The 24,329-nt window shown below is 38.6% G+C and overlaps 2 protein-coding genes across 2 annotated transcripts; one reads left to right on the top strand and one right to left on the bottom strand.

Annotated features, from left to right (window-relative positions):
• The first annotated feature begins 6,633 nt into the window (after positions 1-6,633).
• On the top strand, positions 6,634-9,089 carry LOC115990273. Its single transcript, XM_031114120.1, has 5 exons — positions 6,634-6,717; positions 7,472-7,654; positions 7,751-8,254; positions 8,368-8,493; positions 8,568-9,089. The coding sequence occupies exons 1-5, from the start codon at positions 6,634-6,636 to the stop codon at positions 9,087-9,089; spliced, it is 1,419 nt and encodes a 472-aa protein (XP_030969980.1).
• A 2,805-nt stretch (positions 9,090-11,894) lies between these two features.
• LOC115989749 (cytochrome c oxidase subunit 5b-1, mitochondrial-like) lies at positions 11,895-17,791 on the bottom strand. Its single transcript, XM_031113591.1, has 6 exons — positions 17,162-17,791; positions 16,969-17,054; positions 16,748-16,798; positions 14,717-14,783; positions 14,506-14,585; positions 11,895-12,267 (listed from the first exon to the last, which is right to left on the bottom strand). Exons 1-6 carry the CDS (start codon positions 17,316-17,318, stop codon positions 12,202-12,204), a joined length of 507 nt encoding a protein of 168 aa, XP_030969451.1. The 5' UTR covers positions 17,319-17,791; the 3' UTR covers positions 11,895-12,201.
• Between the last annotated feature and the right edge of the window lie 6,538 nt (positions 17,792-24,329).

Genomic DNA, 24,329 nt, shown 5'->3' with positions numbered 1-24,329 from the left:
TTTCCTAAAGGACTTAGTAGAGAAATTAACGAGTTTAAGATGAAAGTGGTAAAGGTTTTAAGAAAACTTACAGGTTTGAAAGAGGGTCCTTGGACAGGATTTTAGTATTTGTAGATGCCAGGAAAAAGACGAAAAAGGAGAAAGACAGGTTCAGTGTATAAGCTCTAGAATTGTGTGATCGCTGAAGGTAAGAAAGAGAATTGATTTGAGAATTCCTTTATAGTCGTGCAGAAGTTATGAGCGGGAAAGTTCCCGCTCGTGAAACGAGATAGACCCCCTACCGTTCGATTCACATCTCATCGTTGAACGTGAGAGACAGGGGCGTCGCCAAAATTTAATGCTGCCATGCTTGGCATGCTGAAGTGTCAGGAGCATGCCCAAAACATGAACGGGTATGGGCTTATGACATCAAAATCAATCTTTTCTCCCGAGGAGTCGAAAAGTAAGATTTTGAGGGGCTATTGTGGGGGCCGGTTAATCAATAAATTATTAAAATCATGTTAATTGAGCCTGTGGCCCATCCGAGGACGTAAAACTGTCCGAGGAGGCCCATATCAGGTTATAAGGGTAACCAAACGAAAGGAAGAGTAGATATCACGTGAGGTGAGTTCAGTATTCGTCCGAGGACAAAATCCTTCTCGGCAATATGAGTCCGAGGACGACTTGAACGCCATATTGTTACAAACACTAAAGGTGGGACATGGGACCAAGGGTAAGAAAGAAAAGGTAAACAAATATCTTTAACAACAGCTACCTCCGCATTAATTGCCTCTCAACCAGCTCTCTAACCGCATTAATGTGGAGGTGATGCCTGAACAGTGATGAGGCAGCCTTACAGTTGCTGGTTGGAGGTTCCAGAAGGTGTTGGATGGGACAGGAAGGGATCCCCCGAACCCAACCTACACGTGTGTGGTGAAGATGACACCAAGAGGGCAATATATAACATGGAAGAATGCATTGGGAAGGGGATCGGGACTTCTAAACGAGTAGTACATAGAAGAAAACCTTATGAAATAAAGAACTGAATTTGTTTCAAGAAGAAATTGATCGTTATATTAGTGTTTATCCATCTATAAACGTTAAGTTTAATCGTTTTTCTTTTGGAGTTAACCTAGTTCTTTGACATCCACGCTCAACAAATTTATTGTTTAGGCCTTTAACGTTCGAACCCAATACGAATTTGGGATCGCTACAAATTGAGTCCTTACACAAACGTCTCACTCTATAAGTATATTCTCTATTGTTTTAATTACTTTAAATGACAATAAATTAGGCTCCTCTATTTTATTAGGAAAAAAAATACATTTTAGGTTTCTATTATTTTTTATTAATTATTATCAGCAAATCATAATAATCATTCAAATAATAATAATCTCTCTCTCTCTCTCTCTCTCTCTCTCTCTCTCTCTCTCTCTCTCTCTCTCTATATATATATATATATATTTATTTATATACACATATGAACAAACCATAACAAAAATTCAATTGCACAAAAATTTACACTAAGGTTTCTCTTCTTTTTTATTTTTCTACTTTTTATTATTATTATTCTTAATATTTCAATTTGAATTTATTGTTTTTGTAAAAGCCATATTTACTCTACACTATATTTAATTATGAATTTTTTAGCGTATATATATATATATATATATATATTCGATAGCTGATTTAAATGATTTCTTCACAAAATTTTGTTTGAATAATTTGATAAATTATCTTATATATTTTTGGGCTTTTTATTATTATTATTATTATTTTTATTAATGGTAGTTTACTAACTTATGTGGTAAGAATTTTCTTTTGGCGATTCATAAAATGATCCTTAACAAATTTTTATTATAAATTTTTTTCTTTCAAATAATTAAGTTTAACCACAAAATAACCATTAATAATATTTCCACGCATTGCGTGGGTTTGCGACTAGTTTTATATAATTGCGGGAATAGTGTATATTTTCAAAATATTTTTGATTTATACAATAAATAAGGTTATTATTTATTTATATTTATATATAAGTGTAATATATGGTGTAATGGATGAAGTATAAAATGAAATACAAAAAATAGTACAACTGATATGCGTTTGTAATAAGGCATATTTTATTACAATATAATGTAAATTATATTGTATATTATATTCGTAATAACCTATGAAGGCTTTCAAACCATAGAAATAGAACAAATCGTCCTAGGCTTCCAAAAAATCAGTTGTAGCTCTTACTACGTAGCAAAATTCTATATGGCACGAAACGAAATGTGTCTTGTGGGTGCCTGAGGACTGAGGATGAAGTTGAAGGGTTGCAGTATTGGTGTGAGAATGCCACGGGCCACGAGCTTGAGGAAGAAAGCCGCCCGAGGAAGGGAAGAAATGAATCAAGGTACTCTGTAGTATTCTAAGTGGGAGCTGGAATTTGAAAAGAGAGGAAGTCAGTGGACATTAGGGAAGTTTCTAGTTTGGTGTAGCTTGTTGCATTTGCATTAAATGGTAGGCAACAGCTTTATGAGCCGCATTGATGAGGAAGTGCCTTAAACAGTGTAAGTCACAGCTAAGCAGATTCCTTCCACCATCTTCTTCAGATGTTAAAAGTAACAAGTATTATGAAAGGAGGGAGGTTAGGTCAGAATGAATGGTTGAGATATGATTGAGGTAGAAGTATATAAGGAAAAGAAGGAGCATTGAGAAAGGGATTGAGACACAGGTATCAAAAAGAGATAAGCACAAAGGAGAAGAAGAAAGGAGAGAAAGGAGAGTGAATAGTGTAACTACTGGTACAAACTTAGCCTCCTCGGCCGAGCTTGTAGAGGGATATAAACCCCTTTTATTTTATAAGATTAATCTTGTCTTCTCTATCTTGATCCCCGGGCAGAGTCCCCTCTTGTTGTTCGTTTTCCTCTCTTACAAATTCTATTGATTTGGGCCAAAGTTTAACTGTGTAACTCACTGTTCTAAGTGGACTTGGGTCGTTGAATTTTTTGGTCCTCACATGTCTTTTACAGCACAGAGCTCTATTTAGGATAGATTTAAGAGTAGCCTTCTTAGCCTCCACTCTTACTTTCACTTGTCTTACTAGTTTGAACAATTCTTTTCCCTGTATTCCACCACAATGAAAAACTTTGTTTTTTTGGGTGTGTGAGAGAGAAATGAAATGGACTTGGCTTCACTGTTCTTGTGCATTGGACTCATTGAGATTTGGACAACTTTCAAATAATTGTTATGTGTTCACATTTTAACAGGTCTAGTTCACTAGACCCAACTCTTATCCGTGTGAAGTGTGGTATACGACACCACGATCCAAAGCCATTTGACAAATCAAACATGAGACATTAGCACATTAGTTCCCTCCAAATTCTGTTGGTAAAGGAACATTCAAACTATAAATGGCTTCTACTTTCCAAGCTATTCCTGGATAGAAAACACATGCTGAATCAACTTTGCAATCCCATTGGATCATTTTGTCATAACTTATAAGTAGTCAGCCTTTTTCTCAACAACAAACGAAGGAAAGAAAACATGTCTTGGTATAGACAATTATCCACAAGCTTATTACAACAACAAGCCTCGATTTTGCTAAGGGGTGTTTAGCTAAGATAATTAAAATTGATTTCTGGAACTTTACCCAGGTTTCATCCTTATCTCTTTCCTAAACTTAACTAAGATAATTAAATATTTATAGTTAAACTATAAATTTGGTCCCTAACTTTTTAATTGTATCAATTTGGTCTCTAACACGTTAGACTTTTCCATCCGAAAGATAACGGCAGTGGCTAAATTGATATGGCACTGAAAGGTTAGAGACCAAATTGATACAATTAAAATGTTAGAGATTAAATTGAAATATAATGTAAAAAATAGAGACCAATTAAATATGTAGTGTACCCGTTTTCTTTTTATCAAAATTATAACTTCTTAAATTCTTAAATTCAAAATTAAGCCAAAGGCTCCTCACACGCTTTTTGAGGCTAGACTACTATTAAATACTCCTACATAAATCTATGCATTTAACATATTTTTTTTTAAAATAAAAAAAATTCAAACAATCATATTGATGTGTTGATTTTAATCTTCAATTATCATGATATTTGAGGACAAAATGGCCTTATGCCCTTTTTACTCAAATTATATAGCCTTATGCCTCCCTTCCCAAACTAATTAGGGAAATGCTCCTCTTTTGTAACTCGATTTTCTCAAAATCGAATTAAAATAAAAATAATTCTGGAGCCCTATAGTGACGTTTTTAAGGACCTATAGTGATGTTTTAAGGACTTATAGTGACGTTTTGTAACTCGAACGCCATTAAATCGAGTTATAGGCAATAAACGCCACTATAGGTTCTTAAAAACGTCACTATAGGTTCTTAAAAACGTCACTATAGGGCTTAACTCGATTTTGAGAGTCGAGTTTCAAAAGAGGGGCATTTTCCTAATTAGTTTGAGAAGGGGGGTATAAGGCTATATAATTTGGGTGAAAAGGGCATAAGGCAATTTTGTCCTGATATTTGATGAGCATACATAATGTAATGGTGGATTTAAAGAAATACTAAACCAATAAAAAAAATTAAATTTATACATTAAATGAAAATTACACTAGATATAACTTAAACTCAAAATCACATGTATTTGTATAATCATTGAACTGCGTTTCAGTATAATCTTTCATATATTACTAATTCGTACATCAAAATTAATCTGTAATTTGCATGGAACTCTTACAACGAATTTCAGCTCATATAAATTAAAAATTAAAATTCTATGTTCCAAAACGGGTTCTAGTTACAAGCACTGTGTCACATGACTTTATTCACTTTCAAGTTAGATTTTTTTAAATATGTTTTCACTCAAATTTCAAGTCTAAAAAGAAAATACTTTATTGAAATGAACTCCAAGAAATTATTGTTTAAAAAATATTACCCCAAATTTTTTTCCATAGCAGCTCGGCCCAATTCGTATTGTTGGTGGCGAGGCAGCCTATTCCAGTGGGTAACGATATATCGTTGTACGGGTCAAAGGATCTAGTAGTAGTGCCATAGAATGTGGTGGGCCTGGTCACTATCCTTATCCTTGGTGCTACTGCTACATGGTTTGACTGTGTCATGTCCACAGACAATGTATGGAATTTTTTTTTTTTTTGGGTGCAATGTTACATTCATACAAGATTAGTGCCGTAAATGATACAAGTTATTTATGAACAACAACTCAAACTTGGTTAGAGAAAAAAATTTGTTCATGTTCGTTTGTTTAGAAAACAAGCCAAGTTCAAGCATTAAATTTAGGCTCGATTATTAATTCAGTCAAACTCAAACATAATAATGTGTTCATAAACAAGTTTGTAAACATGAGAGTTTTATTTAACTATATATAATATTATTTTTTATATGTATACTTGTCTAAAAATATATTTGTATGGATACGATTTGTAATGATCCGTAACAGTGTTGGATTCGCACGTAAAAAGGCCCAAACAATATCACTTATAGAGCATGGGTTTGAAAGGTTAGGCCTTAGTCACCAGATGGTGGGTTTTTCGTGGTGTTCATACATGGTTAAGACGTTTTCGCCCTAGGAATCTTTCTCCTGGAGGCGGGCTGGGAGGCTCTAGTTTTTGGCCATTTTTCCCAGCCAGCCTTTTGGTGCACTAACTTTTACATTATATAGTCCTTCTTGGTTGATCTTAGCCCTCCACTTGTTGGTCAGGCAGGTGCTTACTTCTGTACCCGTCCCATCAACTGTCCCCTCTTACTTTCTGTTAGTTGCGATGATCGAAGTTATACCGCCCAAGCGTCTTTTCTCATTAACATGATCAGGACGCTGGCGGGTGCATTTAATGCGGAGGGGATGTATTTTCCTTGAACCAATTTTCGCACCGTACCTCCACGTGGGCCCCATTCCACTCACATCCCCTTCAGGGGGCTGTTTGGGGATAACCTTCATCGAGACGTTGCTCTTCCCATTGAAGTCCTGGAGTGCTGAGGATAGGGTCGTCCTCAGCTGTTCCCCTTGACACCTCGGCCTTTGATCATTTGTCCTCGGCACATGACCTCCTCGGCACGGGCCTTGAGCCCGGATAGAGCGTGGGTCGGATCGTAAGCTCCCCGGCCCCACAATAGCCCCTTAAAATCCTGCTATCCGACTCCTCGGACGGATAGGAGGGTTTTGATGACATCAGATATCTGCCAATGTCTGTCAATCCTTGTCACCTATCGGTTCCCGAGATTTTTCATCTGCCCGAGACACGTTCCTAGAGCCCTTGGAAGGCGAAACGTGGCCTCATTAAATAGGGCGGCTTTGTGTTTCCCACGTTCTACGGTATGATGAAAATCGAACGGTGGTGATCCCTTGGTCCTTATGGGCGGGAAAATGTGTGCAGTTACCCTAGAAAGTATAAAAGATTTTTTGGAACGGATCCGTCTCTTCAGTTTTGCACTTAAAAGTTCTAGCGCGTATACTCTGGGTTCATCTGAACTTTCGCCCAAACTCCAGTCTATCTCAAGCACAAAAAGCCTGTCCGAAGCGTCTTTCTTCTTTTATGTAAGTTCCCTACCTCCATTAACTCGTGCTTTTTCTTTTCTGGGTTTATTTTTCTTTGGTTCTCTTTCTTCTCCCGTTGCGGGTTGGGTTTGTTTAGTAAATCATAGAGATGGCTAAATTGAGGCTGAGGAAGCTAGTCGATACTGAAGAGGCGATGAATAAGTTCATCGTCGATTACAGGATTCCTCCCAACGTAAGTCTGAGGCATTGTAAGATGGGGGAGTGGCACTATAAGAGGGAAATGGGCGCGGTAGTAATTCCCATCCTTGCCTTCGTAGAGGGGGGTATGAGAATCCCTATGGGGCCGGTAACGAGGGGTTACCTCAGGTACTTCCGATTAGCCCCCACCCAGTGCGCCAGCAACGTGTTTAGGATTCTGGGTTGCGTGGATGCTTTAAACGAAAAGATGGGGCTAAGATTGACCCACCATGACGTGAATTGGTGCTATAATCTCCAAAATTTGAAGGGAAAATCCTACTACATGAAGACGAGAGACGAGAGGGTTCAACTAATCCAGTGCCTCCCTGATTCCAACAAGGGATTAAACAGGGATTTCCTTATCGTCTCTGGTGAATGGCACGATGGCGATCCGTGCCCCATAGTAGAAGGAGAACCAGGTGGGGTACTGGGAATGGAAGGACGATGACCCTTTACGCCATTCTAATCTAATGTTGTTCGGTAACTAACCATGCATACGTGTTTTTCTTTTTGTAGATCCACACGCCTATCAACGACATTTTCACTTAGTCAACCGGGCGGACTTGGAGACTGTTCTACAAGCGGCAGTTTTCATAAATGATGGAGATGGTCAAGTCCGAGCCGCTCACAAAATACTAGGGTACCCTCCTGTTCAGAAGTCATTTGCGGACGCAAGGCACGTGATCAGCGCTCACCGTCCTTGGCTTCCAAAAATTACTGTGGTTGAGACAGGATTTTTAATCTCCCAGGAACCATCTATCCCCAAGAACATCCCATCGGTGGGCCCCTCCTCGTCTCATCAAGTAGCAGAGGACGAAGGCGAGATAGACCAGCCCGAGGAAGGTTTTGGGGTATTTGACCTAGCCAACCAATCCGAGGATCCTTCCGGTGATATAGGTGACCTAGCCTTTTCTGAGGCGGAATTGTCATCAGTAGGCACCTCTTCTCAAGCCGAGATGAGACTCAAGAGAAAGCCCCCGACCCCCCTACTCGAACTCCTTGAGGGTCAACCTGGGAAGGATACGCAGGGAACGCCACAACCCAATGCTCCTTCCCCACCACCTCAGCCCCAGATTGTCCAGACTAGGTCATCTTCCACCAAATTACAGCCACAATCCCCCCGCCCCAAACTTCCGGCTTCCTCCCAACCATCTCTGCCTCCTCGGTTGGAAGGCACTGATTCAAAGAGAAAGAGGAACCCTAAGGGCAAGGAAACCATGGACGGGGGAAAATCCCAACCTTCTAAGGAGAAGGAGGAGGCTCCGTGTACAAAACAACTGAAGATTGAGCACCAAAGTAAGGGTAAAGAGACTGAAGTCCAATCCTCTCAAGGCAAGGGAAAGGGGATCGAGGCCCAGTCCTTGCCAAGCCCCTGGCTTCCTGCCCCAATGCTTCACAGGGGTCCACTGCTGGAAACTGCATCCATTAGGGACCTTGGAGATGGCGAGGGTGGCCACGTGGCAGACGCGCTAGGGAGAACCATGCTACTTCCCACTGACATGGATGGACTGAGGAAAATGAGGATGCAGGAGGTCTTCCTCAGTACTAAGAGGTACTTGGGCATGGTAAGGTTTCTTGAAACCTAAAACTTTATTAGCTCTCACTCCTGGTTTGTCATTAACGATGCATTTATCTCCCTTGCCAGGCTCTTCAGGCCACCTATAGGATGGAGGAGGAGGTGAATAATAAGAGTAAGGCGGCCGAGAATGAACGCACCAAGCGCTTAACGGCCGCGAAAACTCTCCAAGCCTCTGAGGAGGACCTCGCCAAGGTCAAGGCTGACTTAACAGACGCTATCCGAGAGAGGGATAGCGCCTCGGCGGGTTTAGCTAGCGCCAAAAACAGGCTGAGGACCAAACAAAACGTCTGCTAGAAGTCGAGGATCAGTTGCAAATAGCTAAAGAGCTGATCAAGGATTTAAATAAAAAATTGGCCGCGGCAGAGCATGACAAAGGTGTGGCGGAGTATGCCCGTGACGAAGCCAGGAGGGCCAAGCAGGAGGCCGAGTTTGCCAGAAATGAGGCTGAGGCTGCCAAGGAAACGGCCCAGGATGACGGCTATAATGCGGGGGTAGCTGAAACCCAAACCATCCTTAAAGCCCAGATTCCTGGAGTATGTAGGCTTTACTGCTCCCAGGTTTGGGAAGAGGCATTGAAGCGAGCTGGGGTGAATGCTTCATCCGATTTATGGAAAGCGGAGAACATATTCTACCCTACAGCCATCCGTGAGGCCACCTCCTCCAGTTCCGTGGCTATGAGCGACCAACCCGAGGAAGGGGTCACTCAGTCGGAAACTTTACAGGTCGGCGGCTCTCCTGGCAAGACGCTCAAAGAGGGAGAACTTCCGGATGTGATAGAAATATCTTAGCATACGGATCCTGAGGTACCTAAAGAGGTTGCTGAGCTCGTGGTTGGCACTCAGATGCCTAATGCTGAGGAGCCAACTATACTTGCCCAGCCCCCACAGGCAATTCCCCTTGCTGTAGTCCCCAAGAGTACCGATATTGACCTTGTTCAGCCTTCCCCAGAAGGGACTATCCTCCAGGGCGTCGAAGCTGATCCCGTTCCGCCTTCCCAGGAAGTGGCCGACGCAAAACTAAAGAAGTAGAAACCCTAGCTAGGCTTCGTATTTGTTTTTAGTTCAACGATTAACTTGTTTCTTTTTTATTTTGAAAACTTTTGTAATCTATTAGTAGTTTGAACCTGTTGAACATGTGTATATGAAATCCTTTTCTTCCTTTTTCCTTTTGGTTACTTACTGGTTGCCCTTGTCGATACTTACTATTGTTTATGAATTTTGAACTAATTTACCTTTAACACGTATGAATAGTTGTGCATGCGATATATTTAACATCATGTTTCAAAACCTTAGCTTACCTGCACCTGCAGAGCCTTGAACTCATTTCCAACCCTCATTCAACGAAAATAAAGGCATCATTTTAGATGTCACGTGTAGTTGCTAAGTCCTGCTTAGTACCCAGGTTTCTTTAAAGTAGTTGGTTTCCCCATAGGTTTGAGTCCGAGGACCATGCAATACCTTGGTTTTGTCCAAACTTCAGTTTTTCTTCCAAGTAGTTGGTTTCCCCATAGGTTTGAGTCCGAAGACCATGCAATACCTTGGTTCTGTCTAGAACTCAGTTTTTCTTCCAAGTAGTTGGTTTCTCCATAGGTTTGAATCCGAGGACCATGCAATACTTTGGTTCTGTCAAAAACTCAGTTTTTCTTCCAAGTAGTTGGTTTCCCCATAGGTTTGAGTCCGAGGACCATGCAATACCTTGGTTCTATCCAAAACTCAGTTTTTGGCATGGGGCCTTAGCTTTAGGGGGATTAGCTCCTCGGCCAAGCCCCTAGAACCATCCACGCGATTGACGCTACAAAGCGTAGCCCCTAGTCAAGAATCATAGCCCCTAGTGGAACTTTACGCTAGAACACTATAACCGGCTGTTAGAAATGACAAGGGAACTGTCTCGATCTATCGCCTATGCCAACACACAAGCCTTTCACACAGACGGCGCCAATTTTATGGACACGATTTGTAACAACCCGTAACAGTGTTGGATTCGCACGTAAAAAGGTCCAAACAATATCACTTATAGAGCGTGGGTTTGAAAGGCTAGGCCTTAGTCACCAGACGGTGGGTTTTTCGTGGTGTTCATACATGGTTAAGACGTTTTCACCCTAGGAATCTTTCTCCTGGAGGCGGGCTGGGAGGCTCTGGTTTTTGGCCATTTTTCCCAGCTAGCCTTTTGGTGCACTAACTTTTACATTATATAGTCCTTCTTGGTTGATCTTAGCCCTCCACTTGTTGGTCAGGCAGGTGCTTACTTCTGTACCCGTCCCATCAGCTGTCCCTTCTTACTTTCTATTAGTTGCGATGATCAAAGTTACACCGCCCAAGCGTCTTTTCTCATTAACATGATCAGGACGCTGGCAGGTGCATTTAATGCGGATGGGACGTATTTTCCTTGAACCAATTTTTGCACCGTACCTCCACGTGGGCCCCATTCCACTCACATCCCCTTCAGGGGGCTGTTTGGGGATAGCCTTTATCGAGACGTTGCTCTTCCCATTGAAGTCTTGGAGTGCCGAGGATAGGATCGTCCTTAGCTGTTCCCCTTGACACCTCGGCCTTTGATCATTCGTCCTCGGCACACGACCTCCTCGGCACGGGCCCTGAGCCCGGATAGAGCGTGGGTCGGATCGTAAGCTCCCCGGCCCCACAATATTTATATAAACTTGAAATTAGATTTAACAATAGGTTCATATAATATTAAATTATTATTTGTAGCATATTGATGATATAAATAGTCTATTCGTCGTAAAAATTCATAAAATCGTGAAAAGGTAAAATATTTTAGTCATTGTTTTACAATATATAAGAAAAGAATAAGTTAATTAAATAGCTTATGAAAAAGCTCAAGCTTGCTCGACAAGATTTTGAGCCAAGCTTTAACGGAAAATTTTGTTTGATGATGAGCTCGAGCTTGGCTCATGTTAGAAAAAAATTTAAATGAGAAATCTTGAATTTTTAATATTTGACTCGTTTACAGCCCTATACAAAATTTTAACAGTTGAGTTAACAAATTTTTACTGGTACTCATCTAAAGCCACCATTGACAGCTATTTTTTTACATTGGCAATCTACAATATCAATAATTGTAAAAAATTTTGTCAAATTTCTTATATCTATAAACTCTTATTTTTGGGGGTTTTGCTTGATTTTTTGTTGAGTTATTTTAGGGACACACTTTTCGCACAACTTTGCCATGACTTGGATTAACATCACTTAGGCAAAGGTCCACCACTTAAAATACTCCAATCCAATGGACACCCAAGCAAATTGTCGCAAAATGTGTACCCAAGGTATCCCTTTGGAATTTGAGGGAGCTTGGATTTGGAAGTGGTACTGCTCCTATTAATAAGAATGCTGTCATATTCTCCAAAAAAAAAAAAAAAAAAAAAAAAAAAAAAAAAGAATGCCGTCATGTCCATGAATTATTTATAGATTTGGCCTCATTAATTTGAATTTAACTCCTTGAACAAAAAAATTACTCATGTTACAATCAAAGCTAATTAAACGGGCTCACACTGTTGTCCCAAATTCGTCTCAACAATGAGAGTTTTTATTATTATTTGATGATGCATGCCTAGACGAAAAAAAAAAAAAAAAAAAAACAGAAAACAAAAGTTCTACTATTCCAACACGAGGAAAAGAATGTGGTAGCATCAATTATTTGGCAATGCATATAAGAACTCCTAACAACATCCATAGTTCCAACAGATGACCCAGCCTGTGTCTATATAATCACAGTTAAGGATTCTATCTCAAACGTTGCGAAAGCAACATCCACAAAAACTAAGGACCAATCAAAAACAAACAGAACACAAAGCTTTTGAATTCTGAAAGCTGTGGTGTATACTGGAAATTGTCTTATCATCTCCCTGAATTTTATTCCAGCATGAAAAATTGAAGGCTGCATTTAGTGATGATGATCATCATCATCGCCGTGTCCATCTGGAGGTCCTCCAGGTCCCACCACTTCCAGCTGTGAAACATCAGATGAATGATTAGGGAAAAATCCTGCAATGCTGAAAGCAACTAACTTTTTCTGTACTGAGCCACAACAATAGCTAATTCAATCGGTATATGATTTTGAGAATAAAGCCGCATTAGAAGATGATAAAAGAAATTAAGGGCAATCAGCAAGCTAAATTTAAGCTATGGAATGGACAAGTTTAACTACATTCAATCCCTAAAAGAAGGGAAGAGAAAAGGACACATTGGCTGGAATATCATTCAATAATTGTCTTCAAAAAGCTATTGATACAACTTAATAAGAGGATAGAATATTGCCTTTGCAAAGATACGATCACAACCACTAATTCAAATATGATCCAAGGTCAAAACTCTATCATATAGCAGTCACATGCCTATTCATAAGGTCACATGAATTATCAGTGCTCACAACTAATTGAAAGTCACATGATTTATTACATAACAAAATTATAAGACTTGCATACGATCCACATTGATTGTATAAAGGAAAGGAGAAAATGCAGAAAGACTCTGAACTTTAGATCATAATCAAACTAATCCTCAGTTCATCTAATTTGAAAATTTGATTCCCTAAAGTTACAGAAATAACCAAATTGATCCTACTGTTACATTTCCTGAAGCTATGGAAAACACATTTCTCTCTCCAGTGGCCAAGAACCACCACTTTACCACCATACTGCCGGTTAGTATCACCCAATCTGTCCTCTGGCCTTCCCAAACAAAAAACACCACTCTGAAACTCATAGCTGGCTACCAGGCTACCAGGCTACCAAGAACCACAGCTACTCCATACCCCCACAATCTCTCCACTAACCTCAATCATGAGGAATCCTTCAACTCCCGTTAAAAATTGTGTAAGCCCATACTCCCCAATCACCACATAACCTAAGCCCCATGGCCTCAAGGCCTAAACAACTGACAACCACCTTTAGAAAAAATTGCAATCTACTACACCCATTGCCAATCCAACCTTTGTCCAAGCCAACCACCATCCTCGGTCGACGTCCCTTTCGTCACCTCCCATGGCAAGGGGTTTGGCTAGCTCACTCAATCTCACCACCCCTTGTCCGAACTCCAAACAGAGAATCAAACCCATAGAAACCAATTTTTACCCAAAACCATAAACAACCACCCAGAACCCAAATCACTGATGCTATTGCCAAATCCTGATGCAAATTAACCCATGGCTGAACACCCACAAGTCCATCCTAATTGCCCAAGCCTCCAATCTTTGCTACAAACCAAAAAAACATCAAACACCGCCACTATTTGCTGCTCCCTAAAGCCCAACCAACCACTTCAAACCCCAACAGCATCCACAAGAATTATATACCCAAACACCACCTTTAGGTCACAGTGGCAACCAAATCAGAGTCCAAAAAGTGAGGCGAGAGTATGAGTCTTTTAGAGAGAACTGGTCAAGTGGGAAAGAGGAGGAGAAAAACTAAAAAAGAAAAGCAATTTTTATTACATTATATATATATATATATATATATGCTATCACGAATAATGCACACGACAACATTTTCTGTAGTGGAGGGACCAAGTTGGTCATATTTGTAACTTCAGAGACTAAAATTTTAAATTAGCAGAATGGACGGTCCATTCGATTTTTGAACCAAAGTTCCAGGGGTAATATATGCCAAATTTGAAACCCCAAGAGAGGAACTGCATGGAATATAAAACAGATTAGATGACGGCATGCTCATGCTATAATCAACACCTTGAATTTTCTTTTTTCCTCCACAAAGATAATGACTTAAAAGTTGCAAATATTTTAGCCTCTGTTTCAACCAGATTAATAATTAGTGTGAATCTTTGCTCGAATATGGTCATCTATGTATTTAACACGGAGCAAACATAAAAAATATAATTTTAATTGATTCGCCATGCCCTGTTCAGGACATGTATGTGAAGCTAACTGTAGCAAAGTTGATGGCCAACTATAGTCATAATGAGCCTTTGGGACTCAGCTTGTGGAATAATCTGCCAAGTAAATGGTTAGCTGTTGTATAAGAATCCTAACTTGTGTACATTAAAGTATTTGTTGTGTGTGTCCCTGTCTATCTATTTAGCCCTGGATCCACATTTAGACATACAGCTTCATGTTCAAATTTTGAATCACCTCCATGCACTCCAGATCAGACCCTTTTTTTTGGTTTTGACAAGTTACTCCAGATTAGGTCTTAGCAATAAACAGTCAATCCAAGTTTAACCATTTACTTACCTCAAAGTACTGTGTACACACTGGACATTCATGTGGCTTGCCTTTCTCCAGCCAAAACCAGACAACATCATGTTCATCCTCTGCCATTCAAAAGCAAGAAAATCACACGAGCATTAATAAAATGAAACATATTTATTTTTCTATAAAGGGAGAAGTATGTATGCACATCCAAGAGAACAGTAAAAATAGAGAAAGATAAGGAGGCACCCACCGCCTTCACCACCAGGGCATCCAACTATTCTCTTGTCATAGTAGGACTTAATAATTGCAGGTTCTTCCTACATGCCAAAAACAGAAAGAAAATATACATATATTAAACAGATTAAATCCTGTTGTGAAAATCATTATAGATTTAGGCAAAAACTAAAGATAAATTAGTTTCTCACAAGAAGGCATAGTAATAAGTAATAACAACTTCAGAGTCATATAAACAAGTAGTCCTTATCCACATTGACTAAAAATGTAGATACTATAGAATAATAAGGGCTTCTTTTCTCTCTTCATGAAGATAGATTATTATCCATTGAAAATCATAAGGACATGAAAATATAAAACTATAATTCTGAACGAGACCATTGAAGTTGTTCTAGTCATCAAGAAGATGATATGATATCATTTTTCTGATTTCATGACAAGTCACCATTTCAACTTTCTTCTACTAAGCATATGAATGGTTTCCATCTCATAATAGACCATGATATGAAAAGAGACATTTCTAATAAAATTTTACAAGATAGAATGGAGACTGGCCCAAGTAAACTGGCAGCATACAAGAGAAATTCTGATAAATCAAAATCTAATAATTTATAGAACCACACAAAGAAGAAAAGAGGAACCACTGCAAGCCCTCATCCACTCAGAAAGATATTTCAAGAACTAAAGCCTCAACTAGGCAAAGAAAGCTCAATGCCATCAAATTTTTAAACGCATCTCTCTCTCCAAAGGCACCACAACAAATAATATTAATAAAGACCTCATCTCTCTCTTAAAAAATATTGCGATATTCCTACCTTTGACCTTTTAAATTTATTTTTTTGCAAGAACTATACAATGATGGTTTCAAGCAATGGCCAAAGTATAAGCTAACACCCTTTTTTCATATGTTATATAATTTGACCAGAGGAATCATAAACAATAAAGGAGTATCAGATGATAAGCATACAACAGAAATGAGGTAAGAAGAGAGAGAGAGAGAGAGAGAGAGAGAGAGAGAGAGAGAGAGAGAGGCTAAATGGAAAACTAAGTCTAAGAAACTATAATCCGAAAGTTAGACAAAAGCATTTCTGATTCATAACAGATTCCTTAACCTTTTTATTTTCATTTTTATTATTATTACTTGGTAAGATATAACAATTTTACTTAGGAAGCAACTGAGGTTATGAGCTACATAAGCCACGAATAAACAAGTAAACAACACCAATACATAGTTATTATCCTCAAATCAAAGTTTCATGCTATAAAACTCAATTCTTTCCCTAAGATACAAAAAATTATCGTCAATGCAGTCAGAAAAAATATGATATACCCAGTAGCGGGTTTATTAATTTGAGAGCTTCTCTGCTGCTGGAGAATCTTGTTTCTTTTCCACCCCCCCCCCCCCTTTTTTTTCATTTCTTAGAATCTTAATGATGAAGTTATCTACTTGTTTGCAAAAAAAAAAAAAAAAAAAAAAAATCTTCTTCAAAGTGCGCTATACACATACATGTTTAAGCAAGTGATCCTTGCCATGGTCCAAACCAATGACAGAATCAATTGCAAGATTAAAGCATTGCTCTTTCTCGTGTATGTGTGTGTGTGTGTGTGTGTGTGTGTGTGTTAAAATAATAACTAAAATCTATGCCTTAAAACACTAGTTTGAATCCATGACTTTTAATTTATCAATCGTCTGTTATCATTTGTGCATTTGGGGTTCAATGGGTATGTCCACGAGTGTCGTTTAACTATGTTTTGGGAAGCATTCATCTGTGCTTGGAACTTAGTCCTATTATACCTATTGCGGACATTATCAAGGGTGAGGAATCGGTGTACTTTGAGAATGTAAAAGCCTTAGTTATTCTTTTATAAGAAAATTGTTTGAGTGGTATCATTGAGCCAATAATCCTTTTTGCCAATTTCATAATACGAACAGTAGCAACGAATCTTACCAATCAACACAGGCAGAAACATCATTTTCACAACTCAAGCAAGTTATCAATAATTAAAAAACTGTGAAACCAAGTTAGGCAATGCATTAAGTACTAACCTTAGTGCCGAAAGGACCGACTGGATAGTCAATATCAAGAACTCTCTTTCCCTACACAAACCAAAACCAAAACCAATCAATTCCACTCTCACTCGGTCCAGAATCGAATTTAGGTCTTAATCATATGCTAATATAATTATTATTATCATATTTTTCACAGCAACCAAACAGGACGTTAGATAAAGAAACGGTTAAGTAATGAGATGAAATCAGAGAAAGACCTGAAGCTCGGCTTCAAGCTCCTCACGCTCGTGTCCAGTGGCAATGGGCATTACATCTTCAACTCTCTTCTTCACCGCACCATCAGCTGCACAAAAAAAAAAACAGAAATGAAAAACAAAAACAAATCAATCACACACTAAAATACAAAAAAAAGAGAGAGAGAGAGAGAGACTTGAGTGAAAGATCTAGTACCGGAATCAGTGGTGAAATGGCGGAGGTTGAAGAGAGAAGCGGAGGCGGAAGGGGAAATGAGGGATCCGGTGTGTATGGAGGTGGATCGGGTGGGGGCGGCGGCGGTGGCGGCGGCGGCTAGGGTTTTGAGATTGGAAGAGAGGAGTCTCCGCCACATAGTGAGTGCTGTGAGTGTGTATGAGAGAGAGAGAGTGAAATTGAGATCTCAGGTCACGCCCTTCCTTTTGTTGTTATGAGACGAGCTCTTTCTGTTTTTGGGGCTTTGAATTGGTATTTGGCTGCCAAGTTAAGAATGAATGAGAAAGAAATATGGTGGTAAAATTAGGATCAAGGGGAGTGTTGTGTGGGGCGACTTGTCTACTACTGTGCGGAAGAGTGGTTTTTTTGTGTGTGTGTGTGAGCGGATTATTGGATTATTGACTCTTTCGCACCTGAGACTGCTTGGTTTGCACGTGCGAGTGGAGGATCGGCCAATTACATTTGTACTTTAGTTTACACATGAGGGAATTGAATTGAAATTGAAATTTCATGTGTAAATAAAGGGACCGTTGACGTTTTTGGATCTTCTTCTTCATGATTACCAATGTATAGAATTGGGCCTCGGGGAGTGAACATATATCCTTTTAGCCCATTTGGTTGTTCTGTAATTTGGAAAGTTGGGTCTGTTACATTTTGGAAAATGGCTACTTTTAATGTTTGACAGTAAGGGCATTGGTAATGGGCCTAGAGTGAACAAAAATCTGCAAGCCCATTTGTTAAATAAGACAGGCTTGGTACAATATAAATGAGACATGGAGGTAAAATTAATAGGGATATTTAAATGAGACATGCTTGGTACAATATAAAGTTGTGTTCTTAATAAGTGTCTTTTCCTTGTTTTTAACAGATACCAGTAAATTGTGTTTTTGTTGGAATAATGATTGTCACTATTTTAACTTCAAAAAATTAATACTTTTGTTTTAGTTAATTAGGTCTAAAGGCAGGTTTACAAAGCAGACAACAAAATGGTAAAAATATTATGTATAAATAATTAAATATGATGCTGGGAAAGTTGTACAACAACTTATTGCAGGTGTATGGGATGGACATGGACATGAACTCATATTCATTCTCAAACACCAGAAGAAGAAAAGAGAAAAACATTATATCAAGGTTGTGCTACACTACAGTGAGAGAGATAAGGCATTGGATAGAGCTGGAATGTGCAACTGTATTTCTGTGATGTTAGTAAAGAATGCAAGAGAGTTGAGCACTTGGATCTGGAAGTATTGATGACAAAATAGAAAGTTTGAAGTGAACTGAAAGGCTATGCCTATGTTCCTCCAAGGCTTTGGAAACTCTTTATCTTATAGTCAATGAATGTTGCATAGAAAAGTGGCAGTACATGTAAGTACAAGAGAGAGAGAAAGTAGTACATGACTGCATCCATGCACAAGTGTACTATTGTACTAAGTTACTAACTATATAGTACATGAATTATTTTTCAGTTACAAACAAGAAGCACAGAGACATAAAAAAAAAAAAAAAAAAAGCACAGAGAGAATGAAGATTTCCACTCATGTTTAATCAATTCATACTTCTAAAAAAAAAAAAAAATTCATACTTCTAAAGCAGCTGTTCTTAAGAGCATTAACATAAATGAAAGTAAGAACAAAAAATTATTTGTAAAAGCTAATGGATTCTTGATGCAACAAGTGGTTCTAGATTTCTATGTGAGAAGCTTGTAAATGTTTTAATTCATTGGCTTTTACAATTTAGTATGCAAACTCAATTGGTTTTTTAGTCCTCTTTGGATTTAGACAAGTAGACAACTCACAGTCTCTCTCTCATTCTATCAATTTTCAAGTGAAAATTGAAATCTTTCAAGCTTATAACAATCAATGGGTTCCTCTTTTTTTTTTTTTTTTGGTCACCTCAAAATTCATTTGCCACATAACATTAATCAAATAAAAAGAGTTGCAAGTATGAAAGTTTAGTTCTGAACCCACTAACCTAGACTTGCTAGTGATTGAGCTGTTGGGGTTTCTATTTGTAGTACCCATCATCATTATCATCATACTTGGCATAGTTACTAGTTTCTGGATTATTTGAGGTAAAATTGAAGCTACCATAAAATAATTCCAGGAAATCAGAATCTAACATAAAAAAAGAGTGCAGAATACTACCTATGGTTACTTTCTCTCCATATATGATAAATGAAAGCAACAAAAACAATTCAAGGTTCTTCCCAAAGTATTAGAGAAACAACTGACGATCAATGACTTACACTTTGTTTAAGGAAAACACACATGTACTACCAGTAAAACCATTACACGTTATTACCCTCTGCCTTTGCATATCAAAAGAAGGCTAATACTTGTTCACACACTGTATGCAATAAGCATTGCCCATTTCAATCTTTTTTATTTGTCTTCTGGTATCACACACCAACTTACTTGTACTCACACACCTCAACAAAACGGCATCGCTGAAAGAAAACACAAAAATAATATCTAGAGCTGCCGTACGCCCATACCTTTATCCTATCCTTATGCATTTTCCATTAAATATTGCTATGTACCTCATCAATTGATTACCTACCCTCACTCTTTAATTTATTTCTCTGTGGGAAAAACTATATGATTCCACACATAATTACTCTTTTCTCTAATGACCTGTTTGGAAGTTTAGAGAGAGAGAGGGAGGAGAGTAGAGGGGAGTAGAGGAGAGGTGAGTAGAAGGGAGTAGAGGGGAGAGGGGAGGAGAGTAGAGTAGAGGGGAATGGTTATACTTCACCTTATTTGGATGTTTTTAAAATTAGTAAGGGGGAAGAGAGTAATTAACCCTTCCTCTTATTTGGATTTTTTAAAAATTAGGATGAAAATGAGAGAAAATGATTTAAATAGACAAATTTACCCTTATTTGAAAATGAACTTGCAACATTGGTCTATGATTAATTTGTTTGATTAAATAATTATTTAATCAACATTTTCATTCCGTCAAAATACCACTTATAGGGTAGTCACTCCAGAGAAGCTTGGAAACCAAATTAAAATGGTTAAGGAACTGCTGAGAGAGGGAGAATTGGAATGGGACATAGAACTGGTAAGGGGTCTCTTTTTACCCCAGGACGCAGAGGCAATCCTTAGTATTCCCATTAATGAATCGGCTGCAAAAGATAGAATGGTATGGACTAAAGATAAGAAAGGTATTTTACTATTAGGAGTGCATATAGGCTGGCTCGGGACTTAGTGGCAAAGGGGGGTAATACAGGTTGTTTGGACCCAATGAAAATGCAGGGAGCATGAACTTGCCAAAAAAAATTAAGCACTTTGTTTGGAAGGCATGTAATGGTATCTTGCCCACTAAAGACTCTCTCTTCCATAGAAAGATCACGGACACTAATACATGTGAAGGTTGTGGGAGATAGGTAGAAACAACCATGCACATGCTCTGCTTTTGTAGCCGTGGAACAGAGGTTTGGAGTGCATGCAAGCTTTCTCTGCCTTGCATTTTTCAAGAGTCATGGAGCTTCGTGGACACGTTTAGCAGACTTCGGACTAGTTGGGAGGCCCAGTTGGGGCTGTTGGAGAGGTGGGTCACGATTTGTTGGGGTATTTGGAAGAGCAGAAACGAGGTCTGGCACGGAGGAAAGAGGCGACTTGGTCCAGTAATAGTGAGGAGATCACTGAAATTGTTGGAGGACTTTCAATCAACCAATGAGAGGCCGTGCAGACCGAGAACAGAAAACTAGAACAACGTTGCTTGGAAGCCACCACTATTGGGTTCCTTCAAGGTCAACGTTGATGGGGCTCTATTCTAAAAAACAAAGTAGTCCAGCGTGGGAGTCATGGTGCGCGACGAGGAAGGTAATGTGATCACAGCCATGTCTAAGAAGATGGACTTACCCCTCGGAGCGTTAGAGACAAAGGCGAAAGCCCTAGAGATTGGGGTGAAATTTGCCGAGGAGGTGGAGCTCAGAGATGTGGTGTTCGAAGGAGACTCGCAGCTGATAATCAACGCCGTCCACGGTATCGAAGAGGCTGAGGCTTCGGTTCAGAACATCATCCACGGTGTGCTGCGGAAAGCCCAGTGTTTTAGAACCTTTGATTTTTACATATTAAAAGGCAGGGGAATGCCCCTGCCCACTTGTTAGCTCAGCATGCCTAAAATGTTGAGAACATGGCTGTTTGGTTGGAGGACTGTCCTAGTCAAGTGGCACATGCGTGTGCACATGATGTATTTGTTTTTCAATGTTCTGAATGAAGTTAAGTATTTCCCATAAAAAAAAAAAAAACCTACTATTAATTATTATAAAATAATTTTTATTACCTCAAAAACAATTATAATAAAAATAAAAATCCTTCATAAATTTCTATAGTTTCCTCACATTTCTCACTAACCAAACAAAAAGCAAGCTCTACCTCAGTCTATCATATGACATCCAAAAAGTAAAATTAGAATTCAAAATTTTTTGAGCAACCAAACAAAGACCAAGAGAGAGAGATAGAGACCGTTGCTTTGTTAGTTATGGATTAGCCGCTGTAGAGGAGGGCACCGCTGAGGGTGTTGGAAAACAACAGAGAGTTTGTCGATGTGGTGGTCAGAGAAGGGGATGGACTGGGAGCCAGGGTGGTTCCGGCCATGGACGTAGTGGTGAAGGTTTTCTGCGTGCATATGGAGCCAAACTTTCATTGCAGTGGCAGCAAAAGAGACAGTACAGCTCAAGTAGCAGTGGCTTCGTCATCGCCGGGAGGAGAATCCTCACAAATGCTCACTCTGTTGAGCATTTCACTCAGGTGAAGCTCAAGAAGCATGGCTCAGACACCAAATTCCTCGCTACCGTCCTCGCTATCGGCACCGAATGCAACATTGGTACGCCTTTCCTTCTTTTTGGTGATTTTGTTTGGAATAGATATTTGAGCTTCATTTGGGTTCGATTTCGTGGGGGTGTTTGGATGTCGAGAATATGTGGGAAATTGGGTGTGACTGATTTTGTGTTTTGTGATCGTTGCTCTGTTAGTTTATGGATTTGAGTATTGGATCTTTGGATCTATACAATTAGAGACTTTGTTTAGTATTCGGTTTTGGTTTCTCTTTTCTGTTTGGTTGGTGAGAAAATATTGGATAGAAACTGTAAAGATACTAAGGGTCCGTTTGGATACAGCTGAAAATTGAAAACTGAAGCTGAAAACTGAAAAATACTGTAGCAAAATAATATTTAAATGTGTGAATAGTACCGTGGGACCTATTTTTAATGAAAAAGTTGCTGAAAAGTGAAATTTGTGGGTCCGTGAACAGTACTCGATGTGCTCTGATTTGGCTAAAAAAGTTTGAAAAGTCAAAATTTGCGGTTACTGTTCATTGAACAGTACATGAACAGTAACCACAAGTCTAAAAAACGTGTGAAAAAAAAAAAAGGGGGAAAAACGCAAACGCGCTGATTTTCAGCGCAATCCAAACGCAGCTTAAATTTAGTAGAAATTGTGTTTGGTTTGTAAGAAAGCACTGGGAAGATTTGTCATTTGTAGTGTTAAATTTTCTCAGGAAACAAATAAAGATTATTTATATAATCGGTTTGTAATTTTGTTAATTTAAAAAGGGTAAATAGGGAAATTCATTTGGTCAATAATTTATTTACTCTACTCTCCCTCAAAATCTCTCCAATTTTGGGGAATTAAAAATGAGGGGTTAGAGGTAGTTGAAACCCCTCCAAACCTCTCCCGCTCCTTCCTTAAAAACCTTCCAAACAAGCCATAAGTTTGTTAATATATTTGGTACACACTTCTTCATACAATACTCACACAATCACTTATGCAAGAAATTGAGTGGTGTCTTAGTTTGATAATAAAGAGATATCATTATGAGTGGACGCCAAATATTAAGACTTTGTCTCTCTCTCTCTCAAAAAAAAAAAAAACTTCAGTTGGAAGTGTTTGACTTAAAGAAATTATTAGGTCCATTGGAGGATTGTTGAAGTGGTCCTCCCTGATCCTTACAACCAATAAAATGCTGTCACTTATGCAAATGTGACATCACTTGATGATTATTTATTTATTGTGTTGCTTAAGAAGTTGATTTACACATTTGCATAAGTGACATAGTTTCATTGGTAAAGAGAATCAATTCAGCAGTCCTCTTGATGAACCTAATAATTTCCCACTTAATTACTTGGGGGTAAAAGTATATGTAAGGCAGATTTATAATCATTCTTATTTAAGTATCACTCATTGTGATTATATTGTAAATAAATAAAAGAACATGTGTTTTAATTACTTTAGTTTGTTTTCGTATAATAGGAGGATAGGCCAATGAATCTTAAATTTGGTATCTACCATAAAATGCACATAAAATGAAAGGTACCCGCAAGGCTAGTATTAATAAAACTGGAATTACTAAATTAAAACTTATAGGGTGTTATAATATTACAAATAATATTATAAGCGTGTGTCGCATAAGGATATTTTGTTAATTAATGGATGTGCAAATATGCATGTCCATGAAGAGATAGTGGAGTAGGTTATATATATATATATATATATATATATATATAGATATAGATAGATGACATCTCAATGCTTCTTGATGTGTTCTTCATAACATTCAAGTAAGCAATCCGCCATAAGGGAGTAAACACCTTCCGATCGTTTGAAAATGAGTGCTTCCAGGCTCAAATTTAGTTTTACAATTTGGAAGTACGTATCTTCTCAAGGAAATTGTATATAAATGGGTAATAATCAATTTGGGAAGGATGAGGAAAGTGAATGTAAAATGAAAAATGATGGAAAGGAGACTCGCAGCTGATAATCAACGCCGTCCACGGTATCGAAGAGGCTGAGGCTTCGGTTCAGAACATCATCCACGGTGTGCTGCGGAAAGCCCAGTGTTTTAGAACCTTTGATTTTTACATATTAAAAGGCAGGGGAATGCCCCTGCCCACTTGTTAGCTCAGCATGCCTAAAATGTTGAGAACATGGCTGTTTGGTTGGAGGACTGTCCTAGTCAAGTGGCACATGCGTGTGCACATGATGTATTTGTTTTTCAATGTTCTGAATGAAGTTAAGTATTTCCCATAAAAAAAAAAAAAACCTACTATTAATTATTATAAAATAATTTTTATTACCTCAAAAACAATTATAATAAAAATAAAAATCCTTCATAAATTTCTATAGTTTCCTCACATTTCTCA

The sequence above is a fragment of the Quercus lobata genome, chromosome 5 (assembly GCF_001633185.2).
Source record: "Quercus lobata isolate SW786 chromosome 5, ValleyOak3.0 Primary Assembly, whole genome shotgun sequence".
NCBI classification, from domain to species: domain Eukaryota; kingdom Viridiplantae; phylum Streptophyta; class Magnoliopsida; order Fagales; family Fagaceae; genus Quercus; species Quercus lobata.
The sequence above is the reverse complement of the archived record's forward strand: the minus strand, read 5'-3'. Positions and strand labels throughout refer to the sequence as shown.